Source organism: Gadus morhua, chromosome 12 (assembly GCF_902167405.1).
Source record: "Gadus morhua chromosome 12, gadMor3.0, whole genome shotgun sequence".
NCBI classification, from domain to species: Eukaryota; Metazoa; Chordata; class Actinopteri; order Gadiformes; family Gadidae; genus Gadus; species Gadus morhua.
The window spans coordinates 7,594,948-7,612,175 of record NC_044059.1 but is presented as its reverse complement, the minus strand read 5'-3'; the positions used below and the strand labels follow the sequence as shown (position 1 = coordinate 7,612,175).

The window sequence follows — 17,228 nt, the reverse complement described above, 5'->3', positions numbered from 1 at the left end:
GAGGAGGGACAGTGACAGTAGTACTCCACAGTAGTAACGTAGTTAAAAGCATCCCTTGACATCCTTACATCCTTTTATTGGATCTATTTCATTGAAGCCATTCACATCACCGTCCCTTCGATCTGGTCTTAGACTCCGCGTCCACACATACAGAAGCAGCAGAAATTGCTCCACATAAAAGCCATGGTTTCTTCTTCAGTGGTCAGTGATGATATTTTTTCAGTTTCTTCAGATCTTTTCACCAGTTATGTGTATTAATATATTGAGTCTGATATTGTCCACATTTAAATTTGTCCAAAAGCCCAAAACAAAAATCTAATCTGAGAAATAAATCTGAATCGAGCACTAAGGATTACAGAACGGAGCCTTAGATTGACAGACAGACGTATGAAAAGACAGTCAGACCGACGTATGAAAAGACAGTCAGACAGACGTATGAAAAGACAGTCAGACAGACAAAGGGATACACAGACAGGCAGGCAGGCAGGCAGGCAGGCAGGCAGGCAGGCAGGCAGGCAGGCAGGCAGGCAGGCAGGCAGACAGACAGACAGACAGACAGAGAGACAGGATCCGGAACCCTGTGTCTCTGTATCGCGGTCCATCTCCACATTAGTATTCTGAGTGCGTTGAAACCCGGGCGCTGGTTTGGCTGCGAGGGCCAGCAGGGAGACTGTGCAGCACTCAGTATGAGAGGAAGGTCAGCAGAAGAGGATATCAGAGATGAGACAGAGCGGCGGCACCCTGCTGGCCACTGACAGCTTCGCGGTCGGGGCCCCCGCACTGAGGACCCTCCACCACGCTGCTGAGGGGCCCGGCGGGGCCAAGTGACCAGGACGGCTCCTCTCTGCACATTAAAAGCCTGGTGTGTCAGGGTACTTTTACTTCTCCTCTGTTCCACAAAGAAGGCACACAGGTGGGCTTCGAGGAGAGACCAGGTTCGTGTTGGGATTTAGGCCTGCCTGTTTTAGGGAGAAAGAGGAGGCCCTAAGTGTTATGCGATTAAGTAGTCATAAATATTTAGTTATAGTTTTTATGTACAGATATTGTGTGTGTGTGTGTACATTCGTTTTATATATAGCTATTGTCTGCTTGTGTGTGTGTGCGCGCGCGCGCGCGTGCGTGCGTGCGTGTGTGTGTGTGTCTTCGTGTGTGTGTGTTTTATGTGGTTTGGAGAAAAGCACTATTCATTAAAAAAGGCCAACATGTGGTAAATCAAATACAATATAAGTTTATGATTATTCATGCTCCCTTCATTCAGATTCATTGCTGCGATCAACTATGACCACTATGACCAACCAACCGCCGCCTACTCACGGAAACCGAGATGATGTTACAATGAATGTACGGTATATATGAAAGGGAAAACAAGAAAGGGTTGATTCAATGGAATGCAGACTCAAAGGTAAATTTCATCACAACGCAAATCAAATAAACAAATGCTTAAACCGTTTTATCTGTTTATCCAAATTACCCACCATGGTTCTACAAATTGTCAACATTATATCAGAGTTAAAGGTGCAGTTTGTAGGATTTAGTGGCATCTAGCAGAAGGGTTGATTTATTTATTTTGGATATTACATGTGTACATTTAATTTCACATATGCCTCTATATACTATGTGTTTACATAATATGAAGAAGTGATGCTGAGACAAGTTCTTCCAAAGACAAGTTCCAAAGACAAGCTCTTCCAAAGACAAGTTGACCAAGAATGATAATGGATGTGTACGCGTGTCTAGGATGTATTCCCTGTTTTTCACAATTGACATGCAGGCATGTTCAAGTGCTCAAGTGTATAAGAAATGCGTGCTGCTCACACCTCCGCTGATATTATACGCTTGCCTCTCTGGAGATAAGAGACGCAAGCGCAGAGAGTCTGACCTTTGCCTGAATTCATTTTAATTAAACGCAATCATGCTAATAGTGGCTAGGGCAATGTTGAGGAATAACATGAAGGTGTACATTGAGACACACACACACACACACACACACACACACACACACACACACACACACACACACACACACACACACACACACACACACACACACACACACACACACACACACACAATGGATGCCTAAAGCTCAGAGGCCACAATAGCACATCTTATGCAAGCCTCACAGATTTTGCTTCTCAATGCAGAAACCTCAAATCTTGTGCATCACTATGCAAACCGGACTCTGTTGTTAAGCTTCCTTTTTCATTGAGAACTGTTGTTCAAAATATATCATATATCTTTGATGACATCACATGGATAGTGTCACGTTAAAGGTTGATTTCTCAAGTGTGTTTGTCCATTAAAATGCCAGGGACATTAGAACCTCAATTATGATGAGATGCTGTGCTATGATAGTGAGCCTGGGTCCATCTAGTCATCAGTTGAATGCAACAGTGACCTGGAGTAGGTTACAAGGCCACTGTGGAATAACTGATGAGCCCGACTCGAACAAGGAGGTGTTTGGTTGTAGTTGAAGGAATAAATATGGAAAAGAAATAGTGCTGTTATTTTGTTTTGATTAGCATTTGATCATGTATTTTAAATGGTACATTATGTAAAATACTTTGGCTTCTTTTAAACTGCTGCGAAGAACCACTGAATATCTCATTGAATTAGTCACGGGACAAACAGACAATTTAACCTAGACTGATCAAGTGGAGAACTAGTTACAGAATATATTTGAAATGAGGCAATGTGTCTAGGTATAGCCAAAACACAATTGCACTTAAACCTTCAAAGACACTCAAGTACCTTGGAATGAAAGTAGCCAACAATGTCATTAAAATATGTTAATAATATACAATAACAATTTCATTCGGAGCACAGCACTGACTTGCGATTGACTGAAGCCAAACAGTTCAGAAATACATGTGGCCGGTAATAAAGTCTGACATAATTACACCATATCCAGCATTGATCGACATGTGCTGAAAATTTTATGACATACTTAATTATACTCTGTCTGTCTGCGCCCTCGCATCAAAGGGAAAAGGAAGGACGCTGGGGGATTAATCCACTGTATCTCTCCGTAATGGAGTCTTCTTAACGCTTCACAGAAATACTAGATCCACACGCCGCCGCGCAGCCGTGGGCGTCTTGCATTCACCGCGCATCTGAGACGATCCAAATTAACGTCCAAACCGCTTCTCATCCGCCACCACAAACGGCGGGATTAAGGCCGCTGCGCGTCCCAAAAAGAAATGTAACCCCTTTCGATCGCACTTCATAATAATAACCATAAAACGATGGCGCTTCATCATATTAGCCTTAATGTGATTCATATCATATCGCTCGCCTGCGTTATGATGTCAAAACCCCCGCTCGGGGGGGATTATGAACATGAAAACACAAAAAATATATATTCAATTACATGTTCAAGGGGGTGAGGGGGGGGGGGGGTTGTGTATTAATCAATCAAAACTGTAAAGCCATTGAAATGAAAGTTAAGTACAACGTACAAAGAAGAGAAAAAACAACCTGAAAGGAAAATAATCATGTGTTTATTGACCGATCCCTTCTCGCATACATCACAGTTCTGAGGGCGTGTGGTGACACCGCGACTCGCTCCGTCTTTGCCGGGGCGAGATATTCTTAGATTAAAGGTGCTGTGCATACTCAATACATTATCCTACGTGTGATCTTAATTAACAGGGAGCGAGGAGGGGGAGGGGGATTAAAAAGGCTGAGAGAAGGCTAGGGTAGGCGTTATGGCAAGAAGGCTTGTGTATCCAGGATTAGATGTCGTTTCATAGTGAAAATAGGTTAAAGACAGTGAAGCGGGTTTGGGGGAGGGTGTTATTTGCACCATGTACGATTATTGTAAATAGCCAAGTATCTGAGGCAGTTACAGTCTCAAAAATCACAGACAGTCACTAATAAACATGTATTTTAAACATGGTGGACACAAACTGTTCAGGGGGTTCTAAAGGGCATCGAATCATTATTCGGACTGCGATCGCATTTTAACTTCGGTTTTCTGGTGTGGGATTAGGGTGTCGTTTCTGCAACAAGAAACTGCCTTCATGCGCAAATATGTGTTTATTTCCCACCTCCCACCAAACACCTTCCACGTCTAAACGATCGTGGGGTGTAATGAAGTATCCAGGGGGCACCCTGAACTTCCCAGCGCACCCTGCTGTGCCGAGAGTCCTAGGCAATAAAAAGGTGGATTCTGGAGAATCCCTCTATTTTCCTGTTTCCTCATCCCCCAGGCCCTCTTCAATGGCTGTAGAGTTGGGGGCTCGCGGAGACGATGTAAACGAAACAGAGTTCTCCGCGGGGGGAAGAGTGTATACTTGACAAACCAAGATTAAACGCTTCGTTCCGAGGGAGGAGGAGGAGGAGGAGGGGGGGAACCACCACCGCCAGCCACACTCTCTCTCCCCCCCCCCCCCCCCCCCCCCCCCCACCGCCTCCCTTGCTCTGCATCCCAAACCTTGGTTGTTTCCTACACTTTGCGTTCATGTCAACACCGCACTTGCCCCTTGTTCTAAAACTGATCTGCTTGCACCCGTAAAAAGGGAAACAGCAGGAATAGCACACAAACAAAACCAGTTGTTTTCTGGCTTCAGGGTTCAAATAGGTTACATCTCCCCCCCTCTCCCCCTCTCCCCCCTCTCCCCCTCTCCCCCTCTCCCCTGGCAAGAGTGGTTTGACCCTCCTGGCTTGCTGACAAAGTGAGACACTTAAACGGCAAGTAGCTCGCTGTCATTGGCAGTAATGCCGATGACAGTGAAGCCGGCGGGGCCGGGCTAAAAGATTACAGTCGGGAGGCGGGGGATACCCTGGGTCAGCTCCAGCGACGAGACACACAACGCACAGTCCAGCCTCGTGTGTGTCACGGCCCGGGCCGGCTACTGGATTTGTGCAACGTGTAGAAACCCACGGAGCACCGATCCATAACGCCATCGAGTATATTTTTCGGTGTTAATCTCCTCTTAATGCACTTTCAAGAAACACACACACACGCACACACACACACACACACACACACACACACACACGCAGGAAGATAAAAAAGAAATCTTTTCCACTGCTCCTTGCTACTCTTTCTTTGTCGGCAGATGAAAAACCGGCAGAGTCCCAGAAGCTTCCAGAACATGACAGGCGCGAGCTCCCCCTGCTACATCTCGTCTGCCGCGAGCGCTCCTCTGTTCTCCGTGAGAGGGCCTGCGCTATGCGCGTGTGCGCGATTGTATGCGTGTGTATAAGAGTGTGTGTGTGTGTGTGTGTGTGTGTGTGCGTGGTGCGTGTGTGTGCGTGTCTGTGTACACAAGGGCCCGCACCGTGACAGGTAATGATTCACAACACACGGCAGCTTTTGACAAAGCAAAATGAGTGTCGACAACAGCCCAACATCGGCATGGCAGAGAGCTACCCTGAGAGAACCCCCCCCCCCCCCCCCCCCCTATCCCCCCTTCCGCATAAACAGATCCATGCTGACCGAGGTGAAGCCAACTCTGGAGCCCCCCCGTTCCCCCCTTCGCCCCCACTGGGGAACAGTGATACAGCCGCTCTATACAACTGGTTTGTAGTTTACTGTTATACTCAACCCACCACAACCGCCACCATCGCCACCACCAGCGACCTTGCAGAGCCCCAGCAAAACAAGGTCTGGAGTGGGGCGGATGGGGTAACCAACCATTCATCTATGTGAAGGCCCCCCCAGGTGATACTAGCTGTTTTTCTGGGTATCTCCTTCATGACTCCTGGGAGAAGGGAGGTACGGTGTGGATGTGTCAGATAAGATAGACACCATGGCTCGGCTGCCGTCATTATTCTACCCTTCTCTAACCTGCATTAGAGACGGTGAAGGGTTTTGTTTTTGTCATCTTTTAGTGCCATTGAATCAGCCACCATGTCGTTGTGGTGAAGCAGGTGGTTTGGTCAAACGGTCCAACAAAAGGGAGTACTGGCTGCTCGCTTGTCTTTTTGGACCGCTTGTTTAAACCGAGGTTGCCGAAGGTTGCCTTTGGCTTAAGAACGACATGATGGAATTTTTTAGGAGGCACAGCATCTTTATTTCTGGATTTTCTATTTCGGCTTCGCTTGATCCACACAATGTTGCCCTGTCGGCCACGATGACCACAACCGGCCCCATGCTAAGCTGTGAAACATGCAGCTGTTACGCATAGCAGGCTTTTGCTAGGCACCATGCCTTACTCTACATTTCACATAATTAGGAACTGCAAATCTGCAGACAAAAAAAGTGTACGAGTCACAACAAGGAGGAAGTTTGACGACTATGTCCACCCAAACATTTACAATTGATGAAGTGACACATGGCTGTGGTGTGGGTGTAAAAACAGTCAAAACACAGAACCAAATTAAGAGGAAGAATCAACTGAAAAAGCTATGGGTTTGTCAGGATGAATTTGCCGCAGTCAGGTTACTCCTCTACGAGTCATTTGTTAATACTACAGCTAGATGACAGAGACGCCATTTCAATCGCATGTGATATCCAGATATCGGATACCATTCCTGGTTATTACAAAAGAGCGCCCCACTCCCATGTTAATCACGACCACGTGTAAAATCTGCAAACAGACGTGAACAGACTGGGGAATTGTAGGTCAAATGGAGTATCAGATTTCAGCAGCCTTAAGTTGCGTGTACCAGGGAATTATGGGTATTTTCAGAATGTGCCACTCAGCACAACTGCTGGCGTGTGTGCTGGCTGCCTTGTGATCGCGCCATATGGTTGGCGGTTGGGGGGGGGGGGCTGTTGTGACCCCATGCGACCTTGGCCAGGCTCCACGCTGCACGCAGTCCTGACGAAGCAAACGACGGGAAAATAAAGTGCTTCTCCATCATCGCCCCGCGCGTTACGCTGTCATGTGAACGTTATTGATTCCTCTGAAATTGTTAAATAAACAATTTTAGTATCGATCGCCGAGGCATTTACCGATGGCAGAGACCTTGTTTTGTTGGCAACCTATTTCCTGTGTATGCTCGCCGCCTCTACTGCCCATCTGCTTGTGGCTTGTGCGTTACTGATTAACATTGTTTACGTTGAGACGGTTTGATAGGAATAAAAAGGGCAGCGGCAGTGGAAAGCCAGCGTTGCAAACCCCAGTTGAAAAAGTCCCCCAAAAAATGTCTCTTCCCCTACGGTAGTTACAGCAGATTGCATGAACGGCACTTTGAGATTGTTCCACTGTCTTTTGACATTTACCGCAGCACTGTCGGTGCTGATAATAACAACCTGCCAGGATATACCATCCTGTTCCGGCCATTATCGTCCGATACAGGACCGAAAATTGACACTAAGAGAATGCCAATATGCATGATAGGTGTAATTTATTCTGAAGGAGTTTAGTAACTTTACCAACACATCCCCGACACGCTTATGGGAATCAAAACCTCACATGGTGCCAGATAAGTCGGGTTGTGTCAGCTCTTTAGCTTAAAATTTTATTCGGATTTCGATTCCGACACGGAATTGACACTAATTGAAAAATGTCCTCAGAATACCGCACAGAAAGGAGCCATTCTTAGCACGGATTATACGGTAAATCATCTCTTATAATCTTGATGTATGACGACTATTACCCTTCATGATTTGGGTGCCCTAATGGGAAATGGGATAAAATGAAATTATTAAATGCGAGCCAATTTCAGAGCCAATTAATTTGATCGCTAACTCAATCTCTATTAACTAAATCAGACTATTGTTGTTATTAGTAAGCAATCAGTCACTAGTATTCATTGTTTAAGATTACCAGCTATTAGTATATTATATAATCAAATGATGCAGTTAAATCCTTATTTTTAAACAAATCCCAAATAGCTCAATATATTTTGCATAACTGGTTGGGAAGTGGATCCTTGCCTCGCATGACCGTCAACTTATAATCGCGGATGAACGCTGTCTGCTCTTTTTAACAGACTTTTTATCCCCAGACCTTTCGGCGTAAAAAGCGAATAGATTATAATGACATCAAAGTTGATGATGAGGTCTCATTTACAAAACATTTGAAGTTGCATATTTTAAATGTTAAAAGGTTCAAATACAGGGCCTTCCCTAAATAACTGCGGTGGCATTTATGTCAATAGAACCCCAGTTAACCCCAGCTACTTAGAATTCATACTTTGACCAGCCATGCTTCTGTTAGGAGTCTAGGCTGACTCCAAGAGAGATTTGACCAAAGCGTCCTAGTCTTTTTCTTCCCTTTCTTTTTCTAACCACAGACCATGCTGTATAATAGCCTACAGGCACAAGATATACACAGTGACAAGATAAGTTGGCGAGCCTGGAAGAGAAATGCTGTTGAGACAACAAACTTGAATGTTAGATAATACGAACAGGTGGATATAAATGGAATAACAGACATTTGTTTGAAGCACAGATGGTGTTTGATACACCCATGGCCATTAGCTACCCATACCATTGGACACTATTGGCAGATCCCATATGCTGACAGTGTGGGCTACATGAAGGCTAAAAGCTAACGAGATGTTTGAGGGGGAAAACAGCAACGCTTTGCTGTGTACACCATTATAGCGTATGTCCAACCCACATATCCGAGTTAAGTGCATTCAATATTGTATAGCTCAGCTGGTCAAGCATGACATTAAAACTGGTTGGGTTAAGGCTTCAACTTAACCCAGGACGGTATGCGCTCAGAAAAAATTGTAAGACACTTTGGATAAAAGGATCCTTAAACCTAAATGGCAAAGGGTACATCACACTATTCAAAGTAACTAAACTGGAGCAATTTAGACACTTAGTCCAGACAATTCGTTGCGTTGTACACACATTGTAGTGTGGACGTACCATCTCAACGTTGCATCATGTCCACCACGGTAAATACATTTACATTTAGGGCATAAGCAGACGCCTATATTCCAAAGCGACCTACTTATATACAAGGCCTAAGGTACATTTGTAGGAAGAAAGCGAAACAACAATATATTGTTGCCGGTACAGTAAAGATATTCATAGAAACAAGTGCCAAGCACTTACAATTGCTAGGTTAACCCATTCCCAGTATACAACAAAGATAGCTAAGATAAGGACAAATACGCCTGCATGTCTTACCGCACAGGCGATAGAGAGTTCAGAGTGTATATATATATATGCATATTTACATTTGAATTTACATTAAGGGCGTTTAGCCGACGCTTTTATCCAAAGCGACCGACAATAAGTACATTTGTCAGAAAACAAAGATAGCTTGGATAAGGACAAATACGCCTGTATGTCTTACTGTGCAGGCGATAGAGAGTTCAGAGTGTATATATATACATATTCACATTTGCATTTACATTAAGGGCGTTCAGCAGACGCTTATATCAAAAGCGCTTTAGAATACGCATTTTCTTTCAGGAGAAAGAGAAACAATATATCGCTGACAGACATGCATCCAGAAAAACAAGCGCCGTCTCTCACTCGGCCACCACCCACCTTTGACGACGAGGTTGAGATGCTTTGGCCGCAGGTTGCGCTCGCTCTGGATGGAGCAGGTGTACTGGCCATCGTCCGTCACGTCCACCTTCTGTATCTGCAGGCTGTACTCGTGTTTGTCCGCCACGCTCGACACGATGGAGACGCGCGGGTCCACCGACCACTTGTCGCTCCCCGCGAAGATGATGCTGGAGCGGTTGAGCCAGGCACCTTTGGAGATGCCGTCCAACAGGTAGCATCTGAGGGAGGCAAAGGAAGACAGGTGAGGGGGAGGACTTCACACGTACATACATGGACCCTGAAACCCTCTCCCATCTGCCCCCCAAGAAACCTGGACCATTTAAACCACACTTTTTTTTTTTTTTTTTTACTCATATATTTATATGTACCATTTTGTTTTGCCTACCTTTGCACTATTCAAGACTATTTTGCACTATTTAGAATTTATTTATGGTAAATATTACTTATTTTATTTCATTTTACCTAATTGTATCCTTTTATACTTAATGCACCATAGGACAGAGGCAAACACATTTTTATTCCTCTATTTGCCTAGTAAATTCTTTGGAATTGACAATAAAGCTGACTTTGACTTTGATGAGAGGAGCTCGAGGAGATTCTTGGTGATGAGGATTTCAGTGGAAGGGCTTTTGAATGAATATCTGTTAGTGTTGTTACTGTTCTGACATTTTAGCAGACTGTTGGGTAAGAGTGCCTACAGACATGCTGCGGACATGGAGCTTTGAAACGTAACCTTTCGTCTGCGAGTGGAAGAGTCTAGAACACTTCACCGTCCTGATTATGATTCTGATCGAATGATGCACAGTACACAGAGAATCTGAAAATGTGTCGGTTAGTCATTTATGAATTCAGCAAGGTTCATTTTATGAAGTGCAGATATTTATTATAGCTGATGTTGAATGAAAGAAACTGAGAATATTATATGAAGAGTAATTTGTATTAATAAAGTGTTAAGATGTTTTGTTTTGACAAAAGGCTAAGATTATGGGACTGCAGAAGAAAGTACGTTCAGAAGAGCGTGGCAATTAATACAAAGTGCCTTTTTAATTAAAGGCAAAAATTAGAGTAAATAAAATACTATCAAACATTTTGAGATGAGTCTTTCAGTTATCCTATCTATTTGACTGCATACGGGTTATGACATTGTTAGCATCTAAATGCTTGGATGAGTTTTTTAATGTGCTTTAACTCAATTATTATCATTTCATTTTTTTTAAATCATTAGAACTCTATTAACAGATAAATGCATCCATAGATAAACAAACAAACAACACTATTCACACAGAGAAAATTTAAATAATCAAGATGAGTGTTTTGCTGAGCGTTTATGTACAGTTATTCAGTTGTTTAGCGCTTAATATCTTTTCTAATCAAATAAAACATGCCGTCTTGGGCCTCAACTGAATCTATTAGGAACAATAATACAAAATATGGACCAAATTGAAAGAGAAAGAGGCGTAAGATACAGAAATGGCCCTAAACCCTCGATGTCTTTCCATGAAAATTTGCCTGAAACCAACGTAACAAAATTAAATACGCAAATGTGTATTATTCTGTAAACATTTGATAATCAATCTGATTCACTGCCATAGAAGGGATTCCTCTGCAGCAGTTGAGTTCTCATTTAGTGCTGGTAATACAGCAGATCACTTTTTTTAATGCATTGCTGTGACGAGCCGCGGGCACACACCATAGACTACAGCTGCTTTTACAAATAAGACAGGATAATTGTAGATTAAATTGCTTGAACATCCAAATCAATAACACATTACGTACTTGACTGAGTCCCAGATACATTGATCTGAGGACCAGTACAGTGTAAACAAAGACAGGGACCACCATTTTGGATAGCGATCAAAAGACCATTTTCTCTGTTCCTCCACCGACCCCCACCCAAATAAACCAAAAACTACTTGTAAACTTGAACACACTTATCCCAGTGAACAGAGGAGAGGGGTTTAGGAATTAATTGAGTACGTTTCGCGGGGCACACAAGCAGCGTCGACGGAACAGTTCCGATGGGAAACCAAATAAAAGCCTGAATAAGACCATGTTTAGGCCTACATGGAGCGAACGGGGTACCTCTTTAAATACACATTCCTTTATCGCGACTCACCGTAAACAACTGGTGGAGCACGACAGTGGCTCAGCTCTATCTATTGACTTAAAAAGGAGCCACTGATGAACGCGTTCTCTATACTGCATGCAAGCGTGCACCTCGCAATTACACCCTGATTAGCTGGAGCGAGAGGGAGCGAGAGAGTAGAGGCAGGTGTGTGCCGGTGTATATGTGTGTGCCAGTGTTGTTTTTCCCCTGCCTCCTGTAAACACAGATACATCTCCCCAACCTCCCACTGAGTCTTGCCCTGCGATGGGTGTGTGTGTGTGTGTGTGTGTGTGTGTGTGTGTGTGTGTGTGTGTGTGTGTGTGTGTGTGTGTGTGTGTGTGTGTGTGTGTGTGTGTGGAGGATCTCTCAAACAAGGCATTGATGTGCTCATGCTGAGCTCCCCATGGCGCGTATATATTGTTGCATAACAACACAACCCAACAAGCAAGCTCATCCCCCTTGTGTCATGAATGAGAGGGACGGACCCCGTAGTCGGTGTTAAGATAGATGCGGTTCCATTCTCGACCGTTCTGACCTGAGGCATCTGGTAAGCTACGTTGTGTTGTGTTGTGTTGTGTTGTGTTGTGTTGTGTGCTATCTTGCCTGAAGGAAGGCGACCACACTGGGGAAATAATTACTGTGGACACAAACGTTTCATAGTTGTAGTTCCAGAGGTATAAACAGACATATAAGGATAGCTTGGTCTGTTTTTTATAGTGTAGTACAGTGACTTATTTAGTATGCGGAATAGTATCTATTCAAGCAGTTTCCATGCTAAGGGCATCTTTTACACGAAGCAACAACAGCAAAACCCAACGCATACGAACGGTGGGCTGTGAGACAAACCCTGCTCCAAGAACCATTGAAGGTAGCAACACGCTTTACCGATTGGACTTATCCATGCTCCGTCATCCCGCTCCATACGCTGCTTCTGGGAGAACACACCCCTACCCCTCTAACAGGTGGAAATGGAACAAGGAATCGCTTGACACCGAGAAGGTTTTTCTCGGACCCTCAACCGTGACCGCTGATCTCAAACGTCTACCTTGCTGCACTCAGCCGAACAAAATGGTGGCATCAAGACGTTGACGATCCCCTGGGTTTGGTGTACTTCAAGACACCTGCAGTGGCCCGTCGGGCAGTGGCTATCTATCCGTCTGAAAACAAACGACTGCATGTGGCAGCACTGTAGCCGACAGCTTGATCGCTTTCACAGTTAAGACAACAGACTGGAAGTGCGCTCAAGGAAATGGAACGAGTGTTAGCCAAGCACACAGCTTCATTAAATACAGGCGGCGGATAGAGATGGCAACAGGGCTCAACCGCAATTGGTTGAGGCAGGCATGCGCTCGGTTTATCAATGCTGCTTTAGGCATGAGAGAAAAATAACAGATTTGATGGAAAATGGAACAAAAAGTATGGTAAAGCTATGAGTCAACTATAGGCTACCACTGCAGTCTATAACCTTGCTGTGGATAGAGGAAATTGTCACATATATCACACTTTCGTATATATAGTCAGTGGTCAATCTGACGGTTCACTACGAGACAAGAGTGAGCAAGCAAGTATGTGGGGGCTGATGAACGTCAACAACAGCAGCAGCAAATGACGAACATTTTTTCACCCAGACAGCCACAACTCACAGTAATGACCGAGGAACCCCGCACGACACGTCTCCTTCCCATATTGCTGTTCGTGACAATCAGTTTCAATTTTTTTTTCTTTGGTATCTTTCTTTCTTTAATATTCGCAATGAATCACAGTCTGCATTCAATTGTTCATGGGCTGCATGAGGACAGTGACATACAGTAGTCCTGGTGGGTTTCATTGAGTTACTTCCCCGGTGGTAGTGATAAAGACAAACCAATGGTGAATAGTTAGATATTGAAACTCAAGCAAATGCAATGGAGGTGGAGCTGAGGTTCCGGGTATGGGTGCCCAGTCCAGATGCAGGACCCGGTGGTTGACCCACCTTAAGAAAAGAGCTGCTCTGATACTGGTTCACAGGCAAGCTGGTTCTAATGCAAGTCACAATTAAGGTGTGTATGCAATATTTATTAGTTAAAATAAGTGTTAATTAGCTCTATATTCCGACATCCATCACCGATAGAGTGTTTGGTGAGTCACATGGGTCTCCCAGTTCCTCCACTCTGCAGTGAATAGAAAAAAAAGCTTTCTGGTATACTGTCCCCACTTCAGCCAAACAGGAGAGATATCTCCAAAGGAGGTGGTCCTCGTTGTTTCCACGGACAGGCAGCAGGGTGTCAGCTTTGACTGACAGTGGCGGAACAGGCAAAGCTACCGATTCCAGCGTTCCCAATGGCTCACACAAAAAACCAAACAAGGCAAGCAAACACAAAGTGGGCTGAAGAAATGACAGTAGAGAAGGAAGCTGCCAGGGAAAAGAAACAGGGGGTGAGCCAAAACAACGACATCGCCCACAGCCACTTTGAGGTGCTCAACGCGAATATTGATAGATGAAAAGTGTAACAAAAACAGTGATGGATCTAAACTATGATTACAATTTGATATTTGATCAATGTATGCAATTAAATACCAGAAGAAATGTTCCACCATCGTCAAAGAAAGGCAGTTGCGTGCATAAGAACACAGTCTTGATTAAATATAGTGGTATGCTTGCTGTGACAAATAATAATATATATTTTTCTGATTGATTAAGCAATCATGTTTCAGCACTGGCAGAACACTATTCCATTTTTCAAAGAATGGTTTGCCAGAAAGTTAAATTGCAACTTGGATCTGGAGAGCAATCAATTATTTTGTCTTTGTAATCATTTCTTTCTTTAAAATTAGAATGAAATTGACGTTATTAAAACGATTATTGCAACCTTTCGATTTGGCAATTTCTAAATGCTACTCCAACATCACCTTTTCAGTTAGTTGTTTTTACAAAACAATTTCATTGAGCTTTTACCGCAACCAAACTCGCGGTTAACGCAAAAACCAAACAAAAAGCTGATCTGCGGTGATAACGACACACCACAAAGCCATCGCCATCAAGCCATTTTGTTCAACACCCTTTCTACTCAGCATCCTCTCCCCCCATGCCCCCCCCTTCAAAGGGGGCAAAACATCCCCAAAGGATGCCCCCCAAGGTGGGTTCTCTTCCTGTGATCAAGGCCCTCAGCTCCAGGGGCCCAACGGGGAGGCAGGCCTCCCGTGTTTTCGTACAAAGCCGCGTTAATTATCTCATCGACCCCAAAAGCATGCATTGGGAACGGGCACTCATTCCGATAATACACACCTAATGATGCCTTTGGTGTTTTCCCCGACCACCCGACAAGTGATTGCAGAAAATCAACGCTCATTAGAAACCTTCATTTTTTTGGCTTTGTTTTTGATTATTTATTCAGTTTATTAAACACACCTATTTTTATCGCTGCCATGATGGAAGACTTGGATGTTACTTACAATACGCACATGATTGCGATGGTTATTGGAACACCTTGCGTCAATTACCAACTTGAAACATGGCCTGTTGAAAAGATGTACGGTGGGTTGTTAAAAAGAGCGGCAGATCGGTACTGTTTAGCCAATATAAGCGCTGTCGTCATATGAAAAAGTTAACACTCTGGGCGTCGCTCTAACCCAGATTAGCTTTTCCTTCGGAAAATCATTCTCGTTTTTTTTATCACAAACAACAGTTCACATTCACACATGCGATCACCTTCTTCTTCCTTTTTTTTGTCCTGCAGAATTTGGCAGAATAAATAAACAGACTTCTGGATGGGAAAACTTGATAGATTTGTTTCGATATAACACTTAGGGAACAGACACCAGGGACTTCTTGTAAAGTGGGAATAGATTTAATTTTCTTTATCTGTGACTGTGTGATGTAACAGTTTTTAAAAGGTGCGATAGGAATTTTAATAAAAAGGTCAAGATTATACTACTTATTATAGCTGAGGGTATGTACATTCATACATATTTCTTAATGTTTTATACTTGTTGCTCAGCTATTTAATTAAATTACTTATTTTGGTCTATTCAGTGGCGGGCAAAGTACTATAAATCTATACTCAAGTAAAAGTACAATTACCATCCGAGAAACATGCTCAAGTTCAAGTAAAAAGGATCCTGGTTAACAAATGACAAGATACTTTCCATTTTTTTATTTTTTTGGATCTGTGGGCAAGTGAAAAATAATGAAAAAAAACAGCATTTGAAGTAAAGCAGGCAGGCTAATCAAACCGATAAGGATAGCCTTTATCACTGAGATTTGTACAATCCCCCACTCTCTCTTGGTCTCCTCATCTACCTCTCCCATCCACCTCTTTCTCCATTCCCCTATCCATCCCACCCACAGTGGACCGATTCAATTACCTTGCTTAAAAAAACTGAATTGACTCCCTAACTTCTTTGTCATTTCTCCTGCTTTTCTCTGTTGTCTTTCCGCTGCGAACAAAGGAAATCCAGTAGCAATAAGTCGGATTACAATTCAACATACACAGTAGTAATATTAGGTTCCCATCTCTTCCATGGATACTTGTTGGCATCTGCAGTGAAGAGCTCCTTGCTGGAGCGGACGAGTTGCAACAAAGGTAGAGATAGCAAATGTAGCAAAGTAAAAAGTAGGTTACTGGCTCTGAAATATGCCAGAGTAAAGAGCAGAAGTACAGTTTAATAAATGCAACAGGATAGCGCATACTTTTTTTACTCATGTGTGTTACTTGTCACACATTAGCACCAGATATTTTATTTATTTATGAATTGAATAAGACCAGAGAAAAGAAGAGGGAAACTAACAAGGCAGACTTCTACCTTAGTTTGAGGTATTAAATATCAGGATGCAGCACACGGTTGATATGTGGAGTATTCACGAGAATACTGAAGCAGAAAGACGCGTGAAGGCCCATGCATTATGTATAAAATATTATGTACACGGATGGCTACTGCAGAGAAAACCAAAACCCCTCTGGGAATGTACAGTAAATTGTGTCTGCAATATAGAGAAGAAGTTAGCGTACTAAAGGACACATCCTCTATAGATTTGCTCTGGTAAGACTTAGAAGGCTTGTCATAATAATGCACCACTAAACTAAAGCTATCAGCGAGCTGGATGAGCAGGTAACTGAAGAAGATATTGTAATTCTACTGCATTTCTTGCACCACCTTAGTAGTGTTTTCTAAACCATCTCCCATTATCTTCTTACACTTCTTCCCTTAATCTGAGTTTAATGGTTGTTTATTTCATTAAGCCTGTTCAGTTCTGTTACACTTTAAACAGCATACAACAGTAGCACTATTTTGTGTGAGTGCCTCACCAATCAATTCTGTAATTTATTCACATTTTCATAACTTACATTGACCATAGCACCAACAACAATAGTCCTTAATATTCAACATGTGTGTTTTAAGGCTCAATGGAATGACTCATGATCACCTTCCATAATACGTTACACTTTATTGTTGCTTTTCTGCTGGCATAACTCCCCCACCCACAGTAGCAGTAACACGGGCACAGATAACTTCACAGCATCGCAGCGGAGCAGAATGGCAAGGAATGACAACCAAAGACCAAAAGAAAAGCAGCAGTGTCATCTTACGCCTCTATTTATATTCACTGATATCCTTGCACTGTTCTTTGCCTCCATGATAAATGCTGTTTCTGTGACAGCAACCCTACCTATGTCTCCGTCCCTCCCCCGTTTCCTCTGTGAATCTCCCTCCTCC

At 43.4% G+C, this 17,228-nt stretch overlaps 1 protein-coding gene across 1 annotated transcript in view; it reads right to left on the bottom strand.

Moving 5' to 3' along the window:
- Positions 1-17,228, bottom strand: part of negr1 (neuronal growth regulator 1) — a 90,364-nt gene that overhangs the window by 36,649 nt on the left and 36,487 nt on the right. Inside the window, exon 2 of the mRNA XM_030372743.1 lies at positions 9,407-9,645. Within this exon, the coding sequence (XP_030228603.1) occupies positions 9,407-9,645 (239 nt within the window). The remainder of the gene's footprint in view (positions 1-9,406; positions 9,646-17,228) is intronic.